The 22,774-nt window shown below is 47.8% G+C and overlaps 1 protein-coding gene across 4 annotated transcripts in view; it reads left to right on the plus strand.

Annotated features, from left to right (window-relative positions):
• The first annotated feature begins 406 nt into the window (after positions 1-406).
• The window catches only part of BCL11B (BCL11 transcription factor B), a 90,164-nt gene continuing 67,796 nt past the window's right edge, over positions 407-22,774 (plus strand). For 2 of the 4 annotated variants that reach the window (XM_074148609.1, XM_074148611.1), the window contains exons 1-2: positions 407-464; positions 14,195-14,563. In XM_074148609.1, coding sequence (XP_074004710.1) covers positions 407-464; positions 14,195-14,563 — 427 coding nt within the window. The remainder of the gene's footprint in view (positions 465-14,194; positions 14,564-22,774) is intronic. The other 2 variants (XM_074148610.1, XM_074148612.1) reach the window with 1 other exon arrangement.

Consider the following 22,774-nt stretch of genomic DNA (forward strand, 5'->3'; position numbering starts at 1 on the left):
CACTTGCCAATTTGCCAAGCACTCTGGAAAGAGGGAAAGAGAAAAGTGTCACTGGCGGTGCATATCCTCCTAAGTTCAAGAAGAGATCTGGAAGTCCAAGTGGCAGAAGCAGTGGAGAAAAGACAGAGTGTATGAAAGAGACAGAAAAAAAGAGCGAGAAAGAGCTTCTCCTGATGATGATGATGATTTTTAATTGAGAGGGGATCCCATCCAGTGCAACACAGCAGCAGCAAAAAGGAGGCTTTTTTTTTCTTTTTCTTTTTTTTTTTTTTTTGAAAGAAGAACTCGATAAAGAAGAAGAAGAAGAAAGAGGAAAAAAAAAAAAAGACGAGGAGGATCGCCCCCCCAACACATCCCCCCAAACCAGTGCAGCTCTCCAGGCGATGCCAGTGTAAATGCCAGGGCAATGTCCCGTCGCAAGCAGGGAAACCCGCAGCACTTGTCACAAAGAGAGATTATCACACGTAAGTTTGAACTTGGAACCAGACCGAGCCGAAATCGAGGAGCAAAATTAGGGAAGGGGAGGAAGCGGTTCGGGGAGGGGGGGGGTGTGGGGGGGTGAGAGACTCCAGGAGGAACCAAAGCTGGTAAATGACTTCAGAGAGAGGGAGAGGAGAAGGGAATTAAAGAGGGGAGGGGGGTGTGTGGCTAGGGGGGGATGGGCTGGGGGTGGAGGGGGGGGAGAAGCCCGAAGTTTGCCGTGCGTTTTTGCAGCGGTGCGGAGGTGAGGCGGGCGGGCGGGCGGCGTGGAGCGGGGAAGGCGCTGCCGGCGGCGCGGCGTGGGGCGGCGTGGGGGGCTCCCCCCCGGGGAACCGGGTGCGTGTGCGGAGGGGGGGGGGGGGCGGTGCGGGACGCGCCGCTCCGGGTCGGGTCACCCCACTGGGGCTCCGCCGCTCGCCCCCCGGCCCCGCTCCTCGTTCACCGCTCCGGGAAAAGTTGGCCGAGCGCCTTGTCTCGGCGTGACAGCCGGGCCGGGGGGGGTGGGGGGGTGGGGGGGGCGGATCAAGGTGGGCAGCGTTGGGGGGAGAAGCGGAGCGGCTCTGGGGCGGGGGGACACACACTTAACGGGAAGCACATGGTGGGCCGGACGGCCGAGCCCCCCGGCCGTGGGACTCGGGGCAGGTAGATGGGCAGGCTGCACCCTGCCGGCCCCAGGTGCATCGCCGGCTCCGGGGGGAGAGAACTCTCCTCCAAAGCTGGGGGGAAGGCAGGCTTGGTGGGGGGCTAGAAGCAAGGGCAGGAGCTGCAGAGGGGCCGTGGGCCGGAGGGGGTGTCTGGCGGTGGCGAGGGGGACACGGGGAGAACCGAGGCGGGGGAAGGGGACTGCAGGGGACGAAATGCGGGCCGGGCAGCGGCACCGGCTCGGGTGCCGGCTCGGGAGCGGAGGCTGCACTTTCCCGAAGCTCACATTGTGAAATGAAAACACACACATACGGCCCCCCCCCCCCCCCCCCCCCCAATATATATATATATATATATATATATATATATATATGTAGGGAAGGAAAAGATAAAGCCGGGGGAGGGAAGGAGGCGCCCCCACCCACCTTCCATCCCCCCCTCCTCCCTGTTCCCATCCCTAGAGCCCCGGGAGAGGGGCGAGCGCCTGCGGGCAGAGCCGGGGGCAGGTCCCCGCGCCGGGCGCCCCGCTCCGCTGCTCCGCCGCTCCGCCGCTCCCGTCCCCGCGGGGCTTGTGCCGTGGGGGGGACGACACCGGGAGGAGGTGTGTGGGGGGGGCGCCTCCCGGTGCGCGGGGTCCCCAGCACTCCCCGCTGCTCCGCTGCCACCGGGGTACTGGGGGTGTGTGTGTGTGTGTGGTGGTCAAGAGAGTCCCCATTCCCCTCCTATAGCATCGGACCCATTTTCGGGGGCCTGGTGAAAAACGCTCGGTGTACCGTAAGGAGGTTTGGGGGGGGGGAGGCCGGGACGGGGCCCCGCACCCCACCGGGAAGGCCGGCCGGACACCCCCTTTCCTCCCCCCACTTCCCCAAGACGAGCCGGCAAGTTGGTGTGCTGCGGGGGGCGGCGGAGCGCACGGAGCCAGCCCGGGGCTGAGCCTGAGCCGCGGCGGATCCGAATATTTATGTTGAGATTTTAAAGAATTTAAATAAATAAATAAAATATTCCCCCGGCTTCTCTCCCCTCCCCTGAAAGCCAAGAATAGGAGCCATCTGCCAGGAGCATTTGGTGCTTGCGAGCTCCTCTCTTTCTTTGTTACCGGTGATAAATTTCTGTTTGTAAGATTTCCTTGGGAATCGAGATATATATGTGTATATAATTTTTCCCCCTCCTGTGATATTTTTTTCTTTTCGTAGCGGCCGGTTGTGGGGGGACGGTTTGAGTCCCGAAATTTCAATTTCTTTCGCTCTGTCTTTCCCTCTTTTTTTTCATCTTTTTTTTTTTTTTGGTGTGTGCCTTTATTTTTTAACCCGTTCCTCCCTCTCCCCCCTTTCACCCCCTCAAGTCCATCAGCTGGTGGAACACAAATGAAGATGCATCTGGTATTCAGCTCTTTTGGGGGTGGGGGGTGTTTGTTTTTAATTCATTGTTATTTTGGAGTCAGATTTGCATCACCATAAAAGGTGGATTCCTCCCCCCCTTCTTTAATTGCCTTGCATTTTTTTTTTAACTACCCGTTTTGGAAAATGCGTTTCCCTTTTTTTTTGTTGGTGGCTTCTTAATTTTTAATTTTTTAATTTTTTTTTTTTTAATGAAAAAGCATAACCATCCTAATGCCTCTAAATCGCCCTGTGCAATTTCTCCCACTTCTTCTCTGTCTCAGTTGCAAGGAGATGTGGGGTGTTGAAAGGGGGTGTGCGGAAAATCTGGTTTGTTGCGCACGTCTGAATTTGTTTAAAAGGGGTGAAACATTTCTTTTCTCGCCGCTGTTACTGCTGGGGGGGGGGGGGGGGGAAGGTGGGGTGGAGAAGAGAGCCAGGTAGGTTTGTTCTTCCAATTTGATCTCCTTTTCTGATCGCTTTACTTGAAAGTAAATAATGAGGCAGGAGAGCATTAAAAGGCGCCGAAGAGCTGCGTGTACAATGGGTTTAGCGGGGAGGCTGGGGAGGAATGGAGAGCAGAGCGGTTCGCAGCTTCCCTCCCTCCCCTTTTGTATCTATCTCTCTCTCCATCCCGAGGAAGCTGGCGGAGAAATCAGGCTGCATACTGAACAGTGGCAGAAAAACCCGAAGGTATCCAGGGGAGGAGGGGTGGGAGCCGAGGGGGGGGGGGGGGAGGGCTGGGGTTGATGCTGGGGGGAGCAGGAAGCGCAGGCATTTCAGCGCACAGGCGCTGAGCCTCAGCTGGAGGCTTGCAGGAGGGGTGTGTGTGTGGGGGGGTCCGCAATCCCCGCACTCCTCGGGAAGGTGTCACTCGTGGGGGAAAAGCAGCCAGGGAGACCATCCCCTGCAAGGGGGAGTTCGGAAAGTAGCGGGCAACGGAATGGGAAACCAAAACACTTCCAACTAAATAAAGCCAACCCCAAGCCAAGCCCCCACAACCGGGATGAATTGATTCTGTTTTCTGAAATCTTGCGTTTATGTCATGTTTAGCTTGGGCTTTTTTTCTCCCCCTTCTCTCTCCCTTTTTGGCATCTGTCAGGAGAGTTGCATTTCAGGATGGATTGAAGGTCTGTGCCAGGCAAGGAAAGAGAGATTGGGAGAGAGATGGGGAGAGAGAGAAGGGTCTTCTGACACTGCTCAGCTGGAGTTTATTGGGTTCCATGCTCTTGGTGTTCAGAGAAAACGTTTAGATCCTGAGTGTGAGACGAACAAACAAACACAAAAAGCGGAGAGGCTGCAGTGTAGTTGTGCTCCGGAGTTGCAGCCTCTCATTAGCACAGTGGTCTTTGAGACTGCGAAGCAGAGTGGCCTGTTTGTCCTTGCCAGGCTCACCCAGGCAGCCTTGTAATGGATGTGTGTGTGGGACAAAAAGAGAGGAAACATCCAGAGAAAAGAGCAGCCCTGGACCTTTCCTCAGTGGTGGTGGATGGAACAAACTTGGTAGCTCAGCTCACTTAAATAGGTGGACAAAGCAAAAGAGGCAATGATGTAGAGAAGAGGAGGCTGAGCTGCTGAGCTGCTCTGTGCAAAGAAACGTTATTTTGGTTTGATTCAAATTGCTGATTTTCCAGCTTAGGATCTTCTTTTTTTAACTTGAGAAATCTGTTTTCGAACTGGCCCTACATTTTGCATTTGAAGGAAATGTGAAAGGCGAGAGCATGTGAAAAGCTCGCTGATAGCAGTTTTGCAGAAGGCGGCAAAGCAAGAACATTTCTGCAGAGCAGCAGCAAAGACTGAGAGGGAAAAGCACAGTAAAATCACACAATTCCAGGTAGAGAGCCAGGTTTCCCAAGGAGGCTCCTCAGTACCCGGTCAACAGGTTCCCTAGGAGGAGTAATAATTTCCTTTATCGCTTTGTATTTGTATGTGGTCATTAAAAATATTTAAAAAAAAAACCCCATGATTTTTCGCATGTTTAAGTTTTGCAAATTGCTTCAAGGAGCTTCTCTTAAAATGCATTTAGATTTAGTGCAATTAATGCACTTTTTCCTACAGAAAAAAACCCCACACCAATATAATCAACTCATACAAAGAGACCGTAAGCTGTGACCGAAGAATTAGAGAGGAAATTATTACTGTTTTGGAGATGGCTGACTTTTTCATAATACCCGCATAGTTGTGCACAGAAGGCTTAACGTGGTTTTAAAAGATGTTACATGTGTTGGCTTTAAATAGGACAGGGAAAAAAATAACATTGTGTGCTGTCGACTTCCAGGTCGCCTTTCATTTGAATTTATTTGTCTCGGACTTCCAAGATTTAAATAAAATACTGTCACATTTTCATAGTTTCTGGTCTTTTAAAATATTTTTTAAAAACTGGTGCAGAGTATCTAGATTGTGCATCTAGGTTGTTCCGTCCTTTTTGGTTGATGTGCTCAGTGGCTTAAATAGATGTACAGCGGGTGAGAAATAATTTTGCATTTTTTTGCTGGTCGGCAGATGCAGAGCATATTTTGTCAGGCTTATTTAAATATTGAGAAATAAAAGTCTTCAAGATTTTACAACCTGGCTGCCTTTAATGGGAATGTCTTGCGCAAAATGTATGTTTCTCTGCAGAACAAAGGGCTGTCTTGTGGCATATTTGACAATAATTATGACTTAGAGGAGTGTGCGCTCATAGAAGTAGTACAAATTATTGATATCAGTTACCGACTTCAGTTGACACCTCTTCAGCGGCTCTTCCCAGGGCTGAGCTTGCTGCCAGCACATCTTTTCGCTTAAAAAAACGCCTCGCAGAAGACTTTTGCTTCTCTTCCACGCGTTCCCTACCTGCGTTGCTTTGCGCTCCGCGTTGTCTGCGCGTAGGAAAAGAAAAAAAAAAAACAACACCAACAAAAAAATCCCATTCCAAAATAAACTTTGCTGGCTTTTTTTTTTTTTTTTTTTTCTTTTGAGTCTCCTCGCCAGCCTGCCTGCCTTGTGGCCCGGCTGCCAGTGGCGGGTGTTGGCGACTAGGGGGAGCTCACAGCCTGTCGCATGGCTGGGCTGGCTCCGGCGCGGGATGCTCAGCCCGCGGAAATCACAGCCACCGCTCCCACAGCTCACGGGGGCTGCAAAATGTTCTCCGTGTAAAGTTGTAGTATTGATTTTCATGCGGAGATCTATGTAGCGCTAGCTGAGAGGGGCTGCGAGCGAGACAAATCTATTTTTAGCTAAATCGCGGCTGATTAATCGACTCGGGCGGACAGGAGTTTTTAATTAAAATTAGTTTTTAACAATGCCTTTTATTGTCAACATACAATGTTTAAATTCTCAATTTGTTGTTGTCAGATAGCGATCGGGGTAATGATACCTGTACATGAGCGAGTCTCTGTGTGTGTGTGGGGGAAAAACTGCGGAGATCCATTTGTTTCTTCCAGTGGATGTAAAAACACAGAGGGAGGAAGCTGGAGTTCTAGGAGAAGGTGTAATAAAGCAGACATACACGTACATAATTTGGCGTTGATTACATGTCAGAAAGCCACATGTACCCCTGCTGAGAGGATTTGATATTGGATAGTTTACCGTACTTTGATCCTCAGGTCCTTACAGCAAAAAATCTACAGTTCCTGCAAATGAAAATAAGCATTTTTTTTTTTTTTTCCTAGAGAAACAAACACAAAATCACATCTGTCATGTAGAAGTTGCTGCTGAGCAGCTCACAGGCTGCTCCGTCGGGCTTGTGCTGGTCTCTGTTGCAGTCGGCTTGCGCGTCGTGGATGGACTTTAGCGGGACACTTTCTTGCCCAAACATATAATTTCGTGGTGTACACACGGGAAGCTTTGATCAATGGATGTTTATTTCACCCAAATTCGTCAAGCTATGGTATTGTTAACATAGCACAGGCGTCTTCTTATTTTTAGGGCACAATATGTGGACGGAGGTTATCCCGTAACAGGAAAGCGTGCTTTATTCTAACCTGAAAGAGAAGTAAATTAGGTCAGACAAAAGATCAGGGCTGTCATCAGCTGTACAAAAACCCTTCACTCTTGGGTAGAGAGGGCCAGCAATTTATCTGATGATTTCTCTACTTCATTTAGTGTTTGAATTGAGCTAGTTGGAAGCATATAGACAGCAGCCAGCTCGTTTGACAGACTGGTAAGCTGATGAGCACAGTACCCGGGCCGTTGATGATGCCAGTGTTCCCCAGCCATGGGGAAAACCTTCCCTTCTCCCCTCCCAAAACCTCACACTTCACTGATTGTGGCTTTCCTTCCATTCCATGACTGTTAACTTTTACCAAGAGAAACAACGCTCCCCCTCTCCTCCTCCCTGTCGCCTCTGCCCACCCAGTGCACGCACAGCCGTGCTCCCCTTCCTCCTGCTCCCTCCTCTACTTTCCACCTGTCCTACTCCCCCAGGATGAAGCCTGGTGGAAAAGTCTCCCTGTGGAGACCTGCTACCCCAAAATGTCTCTCTGCCTCCTTGCTGGAGCATTTCCTTCTTTTTGGTTGCAGTTTGGTTTCTCCAGGGTTGTGTTGCAGTTCTCGGTTGAATTTGGTCTCCCCTTGGTAGCCTCCAGAGAAAGCACAAGGAAAAATAAACAGGGGCTGGGGGTTACTGCCTGCTTTAAAGTTAGCGTTACCATAAAAGCACTTGGTGAAGCATCAGCATTGGCTGTGGACGGATTTATATATATGTATCTTTTTAACGAATGAGGGAAAAGACATCAATAACTTCGTGCATTGATAAATGCATGATTCATTCAGCTGCTCTTACTACAGCACCTTCCTCTTTCGTGTTTATTTACTTTCTTAAAATGTATCTGGGCAGGCTGCACACCGTTCCTCGGCACCCACAGTTACTGCCTCAGAGGCAGTTGTGTGTTCAGCTCCTGAACATGAGTTAAATTTGCTCGCTTTCTGCTCTCTCTTCCAAAAAGCTGTTGCCGCTTTGGTACTGTAGACTCTTGCTGGAGCTTTAAGTAGCAGCTTTTTTTTTTCCTTTTTTTTTTTTTTTTCCAAGGAATATATAAAAAAATGCCTAAAGCAGGCTATTCGAAAACAAATTAAAGCAGAGGGACACACTTCACGCGTTGCAGGCACGCGCCAGTAGAAGGGGGTTAGAAGAATATCATCATTTTACTGGCAAAAGTGACACCAGATCGGGGATTTGATTAATGGTGCAGCATTCACAGGGACTTAGTTCTGTATTTTTGACATATGCAAGTCTTTTGTGTAGTTGCCTCAGTGCAAGAAATTATGTTTTTTTTTTTTTTCCTGGAGCAGCTGATAATTTGTGTGTGTGCTGGATATGCCCAAGGTACTTTCCAAAGACTAAGCACTAGACAGCACAGTATAAAAAAGGAATCCAAAGTTAAGGGAGAGGAAAAAAACACACTGGTTTACTTAACTTTTTTATGACCCCTTTTACTAAGCCACTGGAAGAAGCCATAAATTCGCTGAATGTTATAATGAATATGCTTCAATGAAAGTAAAAAAAAAGGCTTAAGAAAATTGTATATGAGCAACAGTGTGCCATACACAATTGAGAAACACAGTCTCTTTTGAGCCTGATATTTAAGAAAAGAACAGAGCTGTTGTGTGTTTAATACATGCTCAAAACTAATTACTTAATTTTGATCATGCCTTTTAAATCCTTGGGTAAGAATCTGTGATTCCAATATCCTTTTCTATGCCAGTTAAAAGCCTGTACCCAAATACTGCTCCTTCTCCTTTTGTGGCACCAAGCGCTCCTTTCTCTCCTTGGTTGTCGTTTAGTTTTAAATAAAACAAATGTATTCACTGGGGAACAAAGAATGCTTTTATATCACATCATCACATCCCATTTTATCTGCAGAGATTTACAGCTTCTGCAGTCTATAGAAGAGCCTATGCATTTTCCGCTCTCAAAAGCAGTAAATATTTTTTTATGAACGCATAGTTTACTTAAGAGGAGACACGCCACTCCCTTCTTTAACACTGTACATAGTTTCTGATGAAATAACATCTGACAAGTGTAGGAGATTCGTGCGGATCCTTGGATATTCCTGGCTTTTGTTCCGTTTGGGTCCGGCGTGGTTAATGTGTCATTTTCCTTCTTCTTTTCCCTAAACCCTGATGCGTTTCCTGGCTCTTTGTGGCAGTGCTTGGGCTTGCTCCGTCTCAGGTGTGTACAGAGGGTTAAACTGCTTTCTGAGAGATTCGGGCTACTTCTGCAAAAGGTGTCTGTTGCGGGAGAGTCCTCTTAACTCTCAGCTGTGCGTGGGGCTCGCTAAGGCGTTGGAGCAAAACGGTTTATTTCCCTCCACCCTTCCTCCGCCGCTGGATCCTGCTTCCCCTCGCTGTCGGTACCCAGCGGGGGCTGCTTGGCGGTCTGTGCCAGGGCGGTGGGATCCATTCCACTGCTGCGGGCGGGTGGCAGTGGCCAGTCCATCCTGGCCACCGCTGGCCACCGTTAGCCGTGCCGCCGTCCTGCACGCGGGGACGGCGGGCTGAGGTGCGTGCGGCGGTGGATGACCGGACGGCGGCGTCTCGGCAGCTGCACAGCGGCGGAGGTTCGCCGCTGCTCCGGCTGCCTTTGTGCACTTTGCACATGCCTGAGGGTGGCTGGGGAAGTGAGGCAGAGCTGCCGGCCCCTGAGCCTCTGGGGGCTTCCTCCATCAAGTTGCCTCTTGTGGCCAACTCAGCCTTAGACTTTTATTTAAAAAATATATATAAAGTACTACAAACAATTGTTTTTCGGTCCTCAGAAAAATTAAAGATTGATGGCAGATAAGCAGTGCCTAGTACTGCTGCGCGTGATGCTGATGCAATATGTAGGCATAAGCTCAACTCTGCACCTTGCAGCTGCAGGCAGCTGCGGGGAGGCTCTGGAAACAGGTTATTGATAAACTTCGACGGCGAGGAGCCCCGCCGCCCGCTTTGAGCAGCGTTAGTCTTTGTGCAGCGAGGATCCTGACACCGATCTCGGCGATAACCCAGCTAGAGAGCGTGTGATCCGAGCTATTTCCGTTAAGCATGTTGATGTTACAGTAAATGTGACATGTGGGTGTTGATTGAAGGGACATCATTTTCAGGCCTGCTTTGGGCCAACACCCTGAAGAGCGAGTCACTTCTTTGTGCTCGCTCCCCAACTGGGCTGAGCATTTTCTGGAAGTGCCTTCAAGACAGCAGCGACTGTGCATGGAGAACGGCGCGCTCGGCGTGCTGCGGCACGCTTGTGGCTGGCTTCACATGCCTGGGCACCATGGTGGACCCCAGGCACCCCCAGCTTGTCCCAAATATGGGTGGCCCCTGGGGTAGCCTGTACTTTGCCCCCCGGGTGGGCACAAGGGTGGCTGGTGGCTGTGGTGGTGTGCCGGGGCAGGCAGGGCACCCAGCAGCACCTCTGTGGCAAAGGCACTGGCAGCACTCGCCTTAACCACCCCGTTATCGATTTGTGCAGAACCCGACCGCGGAGGGGAGGTTTCACACGCAGCGCTTTGGCCCAGCACCAAACCGTTCCCTCTTCCCCCCTTTTCTCTGCCTCCTTTTGGCACTGCGGGATGGGAAAAATAAGGAAGAGAATAGATTGGCAACTTTTCGCTCCCTTCTTACCTTGGTTCTGCAGTGCAATAAAAAGGCAAGAAAATAAATTACTGCTGCCTGGACCCAGCCTCACCCAAACCCCGTGAATAAGCACCCACAGTTTTGTCCTTAGAGGCCTTGGAAATGATTTTGAGTAGCACAGTCCTTTTCGCTATTAATGGGTATGATTTTGAGACATCCTAGAGGCAGAAAGCAGTTAGCATGTGCGTTCGCTTTAATACTGGGCATGAGAGTATTGTTTGCATGGGGCACATATGCTCTAATGATGTCACCACGCTGAAGCAGGAGCACTGGTGATTTTGTGACAGTGCCTTTACAGAATTAAGGAGTTTGTCCCCTGTATTTTGGTGTGGTAGGCAGCCAGGGAGCTTGGAGATGCTGCTTAGAGTCCAGCCAGCGCGTGCAATGCTTTTCAAAGTAAAGAGCAAATTATTTAGATTGTCCAGCTGCACTAATTTTTTGAAGCCATTGGGTAACAACAGTGTAACTCCGTAGATGGCCCATCCCCAACTCGCTGTGCTTCCTTGGCAGGCAATGCCAATGCAATCCTCTTCGGAGGAATCGCTGGCTGCAAGGAAAATGCTGGGCACACCTTAACACACCTGGAAGAACCAGGGCACGAGTCCTGGCTGGAAATAGCTCGTTTGCATTTTTTTTCCTTTTCCCACGTAAGGGAGATGAGATGTTTTCCATTCTCCTTTTTTTGTGTGGCTTGATTTCTCCTTCTTAAGAAAATTTATAAATTAATTTTAAATAAATACTCGTGAAGAAACACCCTCCTCCTTCCAAACCCAGCTACCAACAAACAGCAATAAAACCACAGAGTTAAATTCAAATAATGTGAAGCGACTCATTTGAAACCCACAGACACAAGTGGAGTCAGAACTTTAGATTGAGACTGGTCTAAATTGCCCCATTGGTATTAAAGGACTCCTTAAACAGCGTAAGATCTTGGCTGTTGTATTAACTAGGCATGACCCGATGCGTTATGGGCTGGACTTGCAGGCTTTTTTCTCTTTTCCTTTGTGGGTTTTAAATCTCTCCTGTAATGTTACTTGAATGTAGGTTTTTAATGGCTTAATTGAGTTGTCAATAGGAAGCCTTTTCTTTTTTTTTTTTTTTATTTTATTCCGAGAAAAAAAAATTAAATGCAAATTGACATGGGTAAAATGCATTTGAAGATCTATTCAGTATTTTGTTTTTCATTCTTTTATGTCTGTTTTCCATGTCCCGAATAAGGGGATGTTAATATAGCTTCTGCATTGTTGGGTGTACGGCTGGTCTCATGCTTGATGATTTATTAAGCTCAAATCAGAAATAGAGTCGAGTAAAAAAATCTTTTGATAGTTTGAAACCCAATTACTACCGATCACGAGGGCTCGGCGTACCAAGAAAACGAAAAGCTGATTTTCGGTAGTGTGACGACTGCCAAAATATGAAGGAATACCAGATGTTATTTTAAAAAAGTGGCATTGCAGAGTCCTTGGAAAGAGAGAGTGAGCGAGTGTAAGTGAATAGGCATATGTGGATTTAACTAATATTCAAATGAAGTGTAGAACTGAAAAGAATTCGCAACAGTTGAGCTGTTTAAACCTCCTCCATGTTTCCACAGACGCCCGGTCAGGAGCCTTATCAAATGCAGCAGTTTTGCTATGTTTTCCGAAGAGCGCAATTTAAATCACAGGCAAAAAAAAAATTTAAATCTTCACATCAAAAAGATAATAAAGTTGAGATCTGTCCCTTTCTTTTTATTTGTTTTATATCTATAAATGCCAAAATTCAGCCTTTAATTTAAGAGACAGCCTTTAATCTGAAGGCTTTACGGGAATGTGAGGTGAAACCAGTAACAAGCATTTTCCCCCTTTGCCACCTTTTTTCCCTACGACCCTTGGTTCAGTTCCTGTTTTCGTGTTGTCTTTTCCAGCTCTTTGTCCCATCTCCCGCGTGTGTATCTGCGTGCTTGTGTGTGCCTTTCTCTGTGTGTTTTTTTTTTTTTTTAATATTTTGACACTCTGCTCCCCCTTAATAGGAATTCTTCCTAGAAATAGCGCGCACATTTCTAAAGGACCCTTTTCACAGTCCTTTTCTTTCGGCTTTAAAATGATGTACATGTAATTGGTAATTAAAGGTGCAAGCTCTCTTCAATATAAACAATATTGCTCAATGTTAGATCATTAAAGGGAACCGCAGCACTAAATAATTACCTTTTGCGTCGTGACACTCTGTTCGCAGGCATCCGCTCCCTTCCCAACAGTCCCTGTTCAGTGCAGGGTTATGGTTACATTTTCACTAAAGCAAGGAGGCATCTTTTCATGATATAAATTGGTGAATTAATTATGTAGCATTGTCTTCAAACTCCTTTTAAAGTTAGATTAAGAGGGGGAAAAAGGTAATTAATGGTTTTCAGAATGAATATTGTGCTGTGTATTTGGTAAGACTGGTGTGAGTTAGGAAACTGAAGCTTTCCCGTGCCCATCGTCGGCTCCAGCAGGACGGTCCGTGCTCAGGCACTTCTCTGGGGTCCCCGTCCTTTTCCTGCTGCCGCTGGTGCTTGCTGCTCTCTGCTTTGCTGTTAGTGAGCTCTGATGCAACTTGTAATACAGCTGGTGGATACACCGATCAATTATTTATTCTGGAAGGCGAAAATGGGGGTGATTCTTTTTCTAAACTGCCTTTTTCAAGGCTCAGCCATTTTTGTTGCCAGGTAATACATTTCACCTTCTACCTCTTGTCCCTTTCCTATGTGACTTTTTTTTTTTGCAATCTGGTGAAGAGCGGGACAAAATATTTGTGTTTGGCCAGGAGGAGAATCCAGATCTGGATTATAACATCTGTTTATCTCGGTCTTGCTTCTTTTGAGATATTTGTGTGACTTGCTTTCCCCAGGATATCCATAAGAAAACCGCTTGGGTAATAGAGAACATTTTTCCTCCTATTCCTTTAATCCTGATTCGATTAGAGGTCTCACTCGCTGATTTACATACTGTTAGTTCCTCTGTTTTGTTCAGCCCAAATCCTATAGTCCTTGCAGAGGCAAAACAGCCTTAGGCAAAAGTCAGTGGAAATTTTGCCTGAATAAAGACCAGGGTTTGTATGAATTGGCAGTTACACAGCAGTACAAGAGAAAACAAACCAAAAAACACGTTTTTCCCCAGAAATAGATTGTGATCCGTAATTATTTTATAATGTAAGAATTATCTTCAAAATACCCACTAAAAACGCACTGTGTTTTATTAATTGTGAAATGAGAAGTTACTTACTCCTTAGGAACTGATGCAGGTCACTCAGAAATGCTTTCCCAGTCTTTGGGGGTAATGGTATGAAATCCATCAGGTCCGTGGGCAAGATTTAAACAAAAAACTTCTATTAACTTATAAAGCAATGGCAGGGGTATCTGACATCAGGAAAACGAGTGGAAGACTTCAGACTGGCCAATATTCCAGTATGTTAAATAAGTGCCTCATTCTCTTTCCCCCTATACACACTTTTGAAACCCCTTCAGTTCTCCTGAGACTGTACCCTGCTTACCTGCCTCTGGCAAACACTTCGCTGTAATTTGTGCTGATGGGTGGTCATTTAACCTTGCCAGTATCTTTGTAATGGGACAAGGTGGTACTAATTTTGTATGCCACGTAGAGCCTGATCCTGCTTGCTCGGAGCACACGGGCACTTTTTGCCCCTCTCTCTGAAACAGGAGAGGTTTGGGTGCATAGGCTTTGCTGGATGGGGCCTTGGCCAGATGGCTGGGAGGTGCGGTGGGAATGAGAAGGTGGGATAAAACGAGAGGAACTATTTCAAAAACTGACTCCAGGCTCGAGCATTTGCAAAATGGCTCTTTGCTGATATCCTTGCAGCTCTGGCAGCAGTAGGAAGGAACTGTCAGGAAAGCTATGCCAGGTCAGCCTTTCCATTTCGTTTCAGGCAGGCTTGGTTGCAAAATATATTGAAATCATTGTGGGAGAGCGGAAGAGCTGAAAAATAAAAGAAAGATCTAATCAGGCTTGGCTTCTTTGGGGGGGGTGAGGGGAGGCTGGGCCTCTCGTAATGTCTGTGAACATTCAAAGCAATCTCTTTCTCTTCTTCCCTCGTCCCTTTCCTCCCTGTTTCTCCTTGTCCATGTAAAGCAGAGGCTGACCATGTGGAACCGGCACTCGCCGACGAGGATGAGAGCCTGGCAATAGCAGAGCCGGGTGGCATCAGCATCGCCGCAGGCGGGACAGACCCCGACTTGTTAACCTGTGGACAGTGTCAGATGAACTTCCCGCTGGGAGACATCTTGGTTTTTATAGAGCACAAGAGAAAACAGTGCAATGGCACTGGTGGTGCCTGCTATGAAAAGAGCATGGATAAGAGCAGCCCTCCCCCCTCCTCACGCGCCGAGCTCAGGAAAGTGTCAGAGCCAGTGGAAATCGGGATCCAAGTCACACCCGATGAAGAAGACCGTCTTCTCACGCCTACAAAAGGAATTTGCCCCAAGCAGGAGAACATTGCAGGTACAGCATGTTTTACACTCAATCAACTGCCTAGGTAATCTTTTAACGAGAGCCCTCTAGAAAGTGCCATGAAACAGAGGCTTCAGTAACAGGTATTTATAGGAGCCATGGTCTGGAGGATCCTCACGGCTATGCAGGGCTCAGCAGGGCTGCCCACTCCATGTTTAATTCAGTGCAGCAATCTGTGCAGGGCCAGCTCCTGGAGAGAGGGGACTCTCCATCCCCCAGGAGAGCCCAGTGGCAGCCTGTACACATAGGAAAAAGCATAAGGTTGGGGTCAGAAAAAATTTCAGGAGCGTCTTTAAGCAGGTAGCAGTGGTGTAGTGATAGGGGACTTTGGTGAGATGCTCAATTCAGTCCAGTTTAGACAGTCTTTGCAACATGCAGACCCTCTGGAAAGGCTCAAATCCCAACTCCCCTGAAGACAGTGGAAAAATCCTCTTCCCACTGATTGCACTGGAAAGAGGATTTGGTTGCGAGGGCTAAAGCAGGGGTTCATTACGTCCTTGCTTTTTCCTTCTGCTGGGGTAGATGTCAACTTCCTGGTCTGCATTGCCACCTGTGCTGCCTGTCCTGGGGCTCTGCAGATGGCTGGAGTTGGGTGGGCGACACCTCCATTCGCATACACTCCCCAAATAGGGATTTGGAAAGCAGAGATGAGAGCACAGGCTAGCCCAGGTGAACAAATTGCAGGCATTTCTTTTTCTAAAACTCTCGGATACGGTGCGGTTAACTCAGTGGACCCCCCCCCAGCTCCGAGGCAGGCAGGTGGGCGATGGCATCCCCCTGGGTGAGCTGCTGCGCAGCGGTTTCTGCAGAGCACCCGGTGTGGGGCCGCTTCCGTCGTGCAGGGCGTTTCTCCCCTCTGCAGCGGTGTGCTCAAGGAAGACTCTGCTCCCTGCTAGCGAGAGGGGGTTTTATGTTACACAGCAGGATCTCCCCTCAAACAGGCCTTTTATGTTCAAATCAATTGTATCCCATACAGAAGACCAGTGGCGATTTGTCTTTGCTGCCGCTATCCTAATTTCTCTAGGAATTGTCCTATGGGATTAGATCTGACAGTCCAGGATCCTGCCTGTAGTAGAGATGTTCCCTTGAAGGGATCCCCAGAAGACTTGTGAGAGGCTCCTCTCTTTACAGTTGAAGCGTAGGAGATTCCCTCTTTTAGCACTGGAGGTCTCTGAGTCAGTTCCCAGCATTTCAGATGGGCTTGGCCACCATGTAAATGAGGATGCGGGCTTTGAACTGCTGCAGTCTTCAGATCTCCAGAGACGGCACATGCCACCCATTGACTACCTTGTTGTCTTCTAGGAATCTTTGGGTCTTTGGGGTCATTAGCAGTGGCAGCTTGTGCTGTAGTGTTATAAGCAACCCTATTGTAAGACCTGACCCCATCCTTCCCTCATCCTTTTTCTGCTTTCCCTATCCTTTTGCAGTTGTGAGCGCCTTTCTTGGCAGAGATGACTATCTCATGGTGTAGCAGCTTTGAAGGCTAGACTTCCTTCCCATTTGGTGGGAGCAGAAGAGAAGTATTCAGGACCTTCTCCCCCAGCTGCTGAAGGCCTCCTGAATGGTGCTGAGCACTCTCAATAGCTGTTGATCTCTGTGCGAGCTGATGGCGCTCAGCCACTCGCAGAGGGTGGCCAGTGCTTAGTGAGGTCCAGGAGACCTATGCTGTAGTTGCAGTCCAGATCTCATCTCTTACTAATCTCTGCCCAAATTCAGTCCATAGTGAAATACCTCAATGGCTATACCCCGCGCAGAGGGTGCCAACCCATCCCAGCTTCTGGGGGTCAGCATCAACAAAGCACTTTTGCCATGCAGAAAATCTGCTGGGGGAGGGGGTGAAGGGGGTGTTCACACGTGGAAAAGGCATAAAAAAATATTTAAAAGCCAATCTGGAGCACCTAATCTCTTCCAGACTAAACTGAATATCAAATGAAAGTATGTAGGAAAGATTTTGAATTGAGAAAAATAAAAGGGTTTATCGTTTGATTGGCATTTTCTCAGCAGTGCACGGAGATAGGGACATCCACTAAATAGTGCAGTAATAATGCTTTCTCAATTAGGAGCCCAGCTCCGAGATAAAAAGGTGCAGTGTCCTTCCATATTTTTTTTAATAGCAGCGGATAGTTTTCAATAGTAGGATAAAAGCCTCACATTACAGCCATGGAGGGTAGCCATGAAAAACCCACAGAAGTCATTCACTGGAAAGGCTTTAGTGGGATATACCAAACCCCTTATTTATATTTCAATAGAAAGGCTTTCTGCATTAGCCAAGAAAATCAGAATCTGCATTTAACATTAAAGGTATTTCCCAGTGAGCGGCTGTAGAGCATTGTTGTTAGATTTGTTAAAAAAAGAGACTAAATACGATTTCATAAAAGGGAAACTTAATCTCTAAGGCAGCTTTCTCCCACCCCACCACCCCCTCCCTTTATTTTTTTATTTTTTTGGTAATAATGCAACAGCCTACAGTATTTTTACTTTATATGTGACGAAAGATATTCTTAGCCTTTCTGTACTGCGACAGGAAGAATGAATTTCTTTATTCCACTAAGAAATATGTAAAATAATCCCTTAGAAGTATGGGGAGATATGTTTGTTCAAAGCATTTAAAATGTTATTTTAATCAAAGGCACAAAACACTCTACATGCTGTGTCAGCTAAAGGAGACCATTACATTTTAACAGCAAATCATGCTCTTTTTCCCCCTCCTAGCCAGCCCCCCCCCTTTTGAAACTAACTTTTTTTTTATTAAATAAAAAGGCGAAAAAGATTAAAGAATAAAAAAACTTCAGTGGCTCAAATGTATAAAGTAATTTAATATGGTGGAAGCATTAATTATTTTAGCTTAATTGAATTCTGAGGACTGCAGTAGTTGCATTTTTGTAGACAAGCTCTGTTTATTATTTCTTTGTGTAGATTAACAGTAAAGGAAACATAGATAACTTTCAGTTATTTATTGTAAAATAAATGTGTCAATTCATGTGTAAAGCAAGCTGTTCAAAGATAATTGAGTCTTTATATTTGAAGAGGGAAACCAGAAATCACCCACTCGCCACTCTGGCTCCCTGAAATATGCTGCCACCGCTGCTGCCCTCAAATAGGTTTCAGCTCCTCTCCTTGATCTTGTGTTATTTTTGTAGACCTTCTTATTTGGTCTAAATGATTTGTGCGGCCTTTTTCAGGTGTGCCCAAGCTGCCAAACCTCAGAGCTTCCCGTGGCTGAGTGTAGTGAGGGTATGTTAAGCACTGAGCTTGGCTCTGCTGTCGTACCTCTCTTCCCTCTGGGCGTAAGGATGTTGGGATGCAGCACCGCGCTGAGCATTCTCCCTGACACAGAGTGCTCCGGATTCCCGAGGTCTTCCCTCCTCTCTTTCTTTTTGCCTTTTTTTCCTTTATTTTTGCCTTTCTTTCTGCCTTTCTTTCTTGGTAACTCTGCTTGCTCTGGTCACTCAATGTCTCTTGACCACAAAACAGACCTTGTGTTGCTTTGAGGGAGGCAGGCTGAGCTCTGGAGTCTGCAAGAATTCGCATGCACGTAACGCAAATCTCCAACTGACATTTCTAGATATCAGTAAAGACAAAGGCAACTTTATCTCCGCAAGCAGCTTTTAAAGACGTTCTGATAATGAAGTCTGTCATCTTCTCCTGACTCGTAACTTGCAAATCCACGCTTTTTAAGGTGCTTTCATTTAGTTACTACTGTCCGTAAGGTGTTTGGTAGCATGTTAGCTGGCACCGGGAGGACTTGACTTGCTTAGGAGCGGTCTGTCCTGTAAAGTGTTTTTTTTTTCAAATTGGCTGACCTGTTTGAAAATCAGTTCTGGTACAGAGGGTGTGATAGTATCAAACCGATGTAGCAGATTGTCGTATAGCAAAACACAGCCAGGCCAATGAGTTGCCTAGGAGTTATCAGTCACTGCTTCTTTTGCTTCACCGCTGGCAGGTATTTTGGAAACAATTAGGCCACTGCTGTATTTTATGCCTCTTTTTATCTTTCATATTTATCAGATCTTGGGCGTAACCAGGTGACCTGTCCTGACTGAAGAAAAGCCCTGGGAAGGTGGCTCCTGCTGTCCTTTGACTGATGGTATCTCCTCATAGGCCCTGCTGGGCTCACAGGCCACCAGGCTGTTTGTTAGCGGGGCTCTCTGAAATGATCCAGAGTAAAGAAAAAGTACTGGTTGGCTTGTTCTTAATGCTGGATGGTTTCAGAGAACTGCGGCAGAGAGGAAGGAGCCTTGGTGGGGCAGGGACCATGTGCACTAGACCTTCTCCAGCTTCACTGGCTGGTCTGCACGCTCCAGGCAGCATGCTCTCATGGACGGATAACCACACCAGCAGCAGAGGTTCATTAAGACAGCGTAGTTAATTTCTGCAAAGATGGTGCTGGAACAGGGAGGGAGTTGATTGGAATTCCTCGTTCATCCTGTCCTGGTCACCAGTGCTGGGCTCCATACATTATGGACTTGAACTAGATGTGCATCGTGAAAAAAGGCTCCCTGTCAGAGGCAGGATTTAACTGCAACCTCTGCTCCATGAATGTTCATTTCAGGCTTTTGAATGGTAAAACTGCCAGTGAGAGAAACTAAATAACTCGCATGTGCTGGAAGCCAGAGATAAACACCGCCGCAGGTTGCCATGAAATAGGCTATTTGATATATTTAGAATTGTTATTTTTCTCCAAATTAAGATTAGTTAAATCCATGTGTGTTGTGTGAGTGATTGTTAACTCAATGGCATGGATTATCCTTTTTTCAAATCATGACAGCTAATTATTATTGCTGTCTACCCTGAGACATTCACTTACAATGTACCATTATGGACCCGCACACCCATATTAACTGTAGGACTCAGACAGCCATCGTGATGCCTTCACACATGAGGGGAGGAAAACACAAGCTGAAATAATCCAAGGCTGGTGGTGGTGATACTGGGCAGGTTGGGCAGGTTGGGAAGAGGTGTCCTGAGTGGCAGTGATGTCAGGTGCATTGGGAAGAGGTGTCCTGAGGAACGCTGAGTTGGCATGGGGTACGGTGGTCATCCATTCCCGAGGCTGCCATGGCACCAGGTCCTGCTGCCAGCATCTCCCCGAGGCGGTGGGTCATGCAGGAGTGACTTGTCAAAGCTGGCCCAGGAAAAATGCAATGTGAGGACGAAGAGGCTTCCAGAAGTGTGTGGTAACACGGCCTGAGAAACTCGGGTTGCAGCTGAAATAGTTTTCGTGAGGCTTTTCCAGGCTTGTTTCTTCCCTCGCGTCTGCCAGGCTTTCCCTGAGTGCAGAGGAGTTACCTGGCCTCCTCTTCTGCTGCTTCACCAGGTATTTAGCAATGTTTTTTGCTAATTGGTGCGGCTGAGCAGCATGGGGGGGGGACGGGGTGGGGGGGGAGGTCAGGTGCACAGCCCAGCTCCCCTGAGAGCAGGGTTAACGAGCAAACCTCCTGCCCCCGGGGACCTTGGCTGAGGTCCTGACTTGGGTCCTGGGGAGAAAAAGAAGCCGGGTGATCTCACCCAGAGCCCTGCTTGCGGCGGGGGAGCCTGGCTCTCCTTCGGGGACAGGCCACCCCCAGCCCATGGCAGGGGCCTGCAGTGGCAGCCGCCCTCCTCTGGCTCGCTGCGGCTTCAAGCACGAGGAGGGGCTGCCGAAAGATCGATGGTTTAAAAATTTTAAGGGTGTTGGTGAGGTCAGGTGGAGGGGATGTGATCCTCCCTTTAGGGGACCCTTAGAGGGGCTGATGTGAAGGGCATCCTGTGGCGGCTCGGCAGCCCTCCATCCTCAGCTTGCCCCCCCAGCTGGCAGTGAGGACAGAAGGACCGTGGCTGCCGGGCGCTGCCAAGGCCACGGTGAGCACCCTGCTAATCCCAGCAAGAGTTAAAGGTGAGAAACCTGCCGATTACAAAACCCTTTCTTCCCCTTGCTTGAACTCCACCGCACCCATGTGGCTCGATTTCAGCACTCCCTGCTCAGCCCCGGCCGGGCCTGGGGGCCACCGGCCGCCCTCTCCCTGCCGCCATCTCAGCTTGCCCCCAGCCATGTCCTGCCCGGGGTCCGGACAGCTTTCCCGGCACCCCTGAAAGTCAAGTCTGTCACTGAGTTTTAAACAGGCTAAAAAACTCACTGAGGAATGTTACGACCTCGGTTCTCACTGCCGATTTTAGCTTTTTGTTTTGTTCCTCTCACCACCCTGTTTTTCAAAGCCATTTTCCGCGCCCTGTGTGCTATTAGCTGGACCCCCACCCACCAGGCCGGTGCTGCAGGAGCAGTGAGGGGTCCTGCTCACCCTGCTCCCACCTGGTGTCACCCCTCAAACCGGGGGTGCCATGCCACATCGACTGGGTGGGGACCTGCCCCCAAACGAGCAGGGTGCCAGACGGTGAAACAGGAGCTCGCTGCTGTTATTTTTCTTTTGCTCTAATCTCTCTTAGTTATAGTCATCTTCGGTTTTACGTGTGTCAACACTAGGTGAAACCTTTTCGACAGAAGTGCCATTTTGCAGGCTGATGAGAGGGGATTTAAGAAGGTCATTCAGTACACGTGGCCAGAGTTGTCTCCCTCCGGGGTGGATGCCTATCAGGAGTCACTCTTTTAAGAGCAAAACTTGCTCATTTGCACCAGCTTGGCACTGCTGTTACCTTCTTTCCATAGAATCATAGAATAGATAGAATAGAATAACTTTTAATTCAGTGGAAGGACTCTGGACTTACTCAGAGGTAGAGCCCAGTCAAAACATCACCCAACAAAGTGGTTTTTGCCTTTATTCGTGCTCTTTTGTGAAATTACTTGGGCCACGTGTGGGAGACCAGAAACTGCGTATATATCTCTGATTATTAGCATGGAAAGACTGGTAGATTTTTTAGACAACATGAATGGTAAATGGTAAAAAGGCACTGGTCAGCCAGTCATTACTCATTTTTCTTTACAACTTTGCAGGCAACTGCTAGGAGCAAAGTAAAACTAGTGCCCAACCATCCTATAGAATGCTAGAGTATTGATTGCAAGAAAGGAGTTTGTGTAGTTCGCAGGGGAATTTTGCACTGGGATGTAGCCTAAGGAAACATGGTTGCGTCGAAATACTGTAAAACAGAAAAGTGCCCGTATAGATAGAAAAAGCTGCTGTTCCTCTCCGATGGTGAATAAATACATAGAGGCATGGAAATGGTTCCTTTGCTTCAGCAGGACAGAAGTGCCGCTATAGCATGAGGCTGCCTCCCTTCATGTCTTTTCCATAGATTGTTTTTCTTTCTCAGCCTGTGTTTGAACTAGGCTGCCTAGACACACAGTGACCAAATCGGCTGTGACATAAAGGTTGAACCTTTCTAGGGCTTTTTGGAGATTGGAACATTTTTCTATCATAACTGAAGAAAAAAAACCCCTGTGAAGTAATCATACTTTTTGTACAAGAAAGGCTTGGATTTCTATGTCATGTCACATAACTTCAAAGGGCATAGATTTGGGGCTGAGTTTTAGCACTGCCTTCGGTGGCTGAGTGGGAAGATGGGAACCCAGAGGGTGAGAAATAGAGGAGAGAGGGCAGGTACAGCAATAAAACCATGTTTCTCAGTGGACAACCCTAGAAGCCCAGAGAAACTGGGTAGCTCTTGGTTTGGGAGATGCGCGTGCTTGCTCCGAGGAGAGCATCCTTTTCAGCACGGTTCCCTCTCCCCGTTCCCTCCCACCCTCCAAACGGTAATTGGTGGGCCGTGCAGTAGAAATGTTATAAAAAAAAAAAAAAGGGAGGAAGAAAAAGTGGGTGGGTGGGGTATCTAGGGATTTGGTGTCTAAGCTCAGGAGTTAAGCCGGAAATCCCAGAGATGTAATGAAAACAAAACGGACTTTTCACTCGCGCTGTGGCATTCTGGCAGTGAGAACGCTTTCGTGAGCCAATGTTTTCATTGTAGGTTTTCTCGAGAGAAGTAGTGGAAACGAATCGTTAACCCCTTAACAGGAACGAATGTGGTTGCTGCAGCCGGGAGAGGAGAGCCGTCTTGGCTCCTAGTTGCCACGTTGGAGAGCTTGGGGGCGTGTGTATGTTTGTGTGTAGTGGGGAAGGTGGGGTAGATACCGCTTGTAAGGAGTTTAATAATCTTAATGGCAGATGTGAAGTGGTTACTTAGCGGTTGTTGTTTTTTCCTCTTTGCATGTATGCCTTTGCAGAAAGATTCGAGCGTGATCAGCGCAAACCACTGTTAAGCCCAACAGCTCTT

Source organism: Numenius arquata, chromosome 6 (assembly GCF_964106895.1).
Source record: "Numenius arquata chromosome 6, bNumArq3.hap1.1, whole genome shotgun sequence".
Lineage (NCBI taxonomy): Eukaryota > Metazoa > Chordata > Aves > Charadriiformes > Scolopacidae > Numenius > Numenius arquata.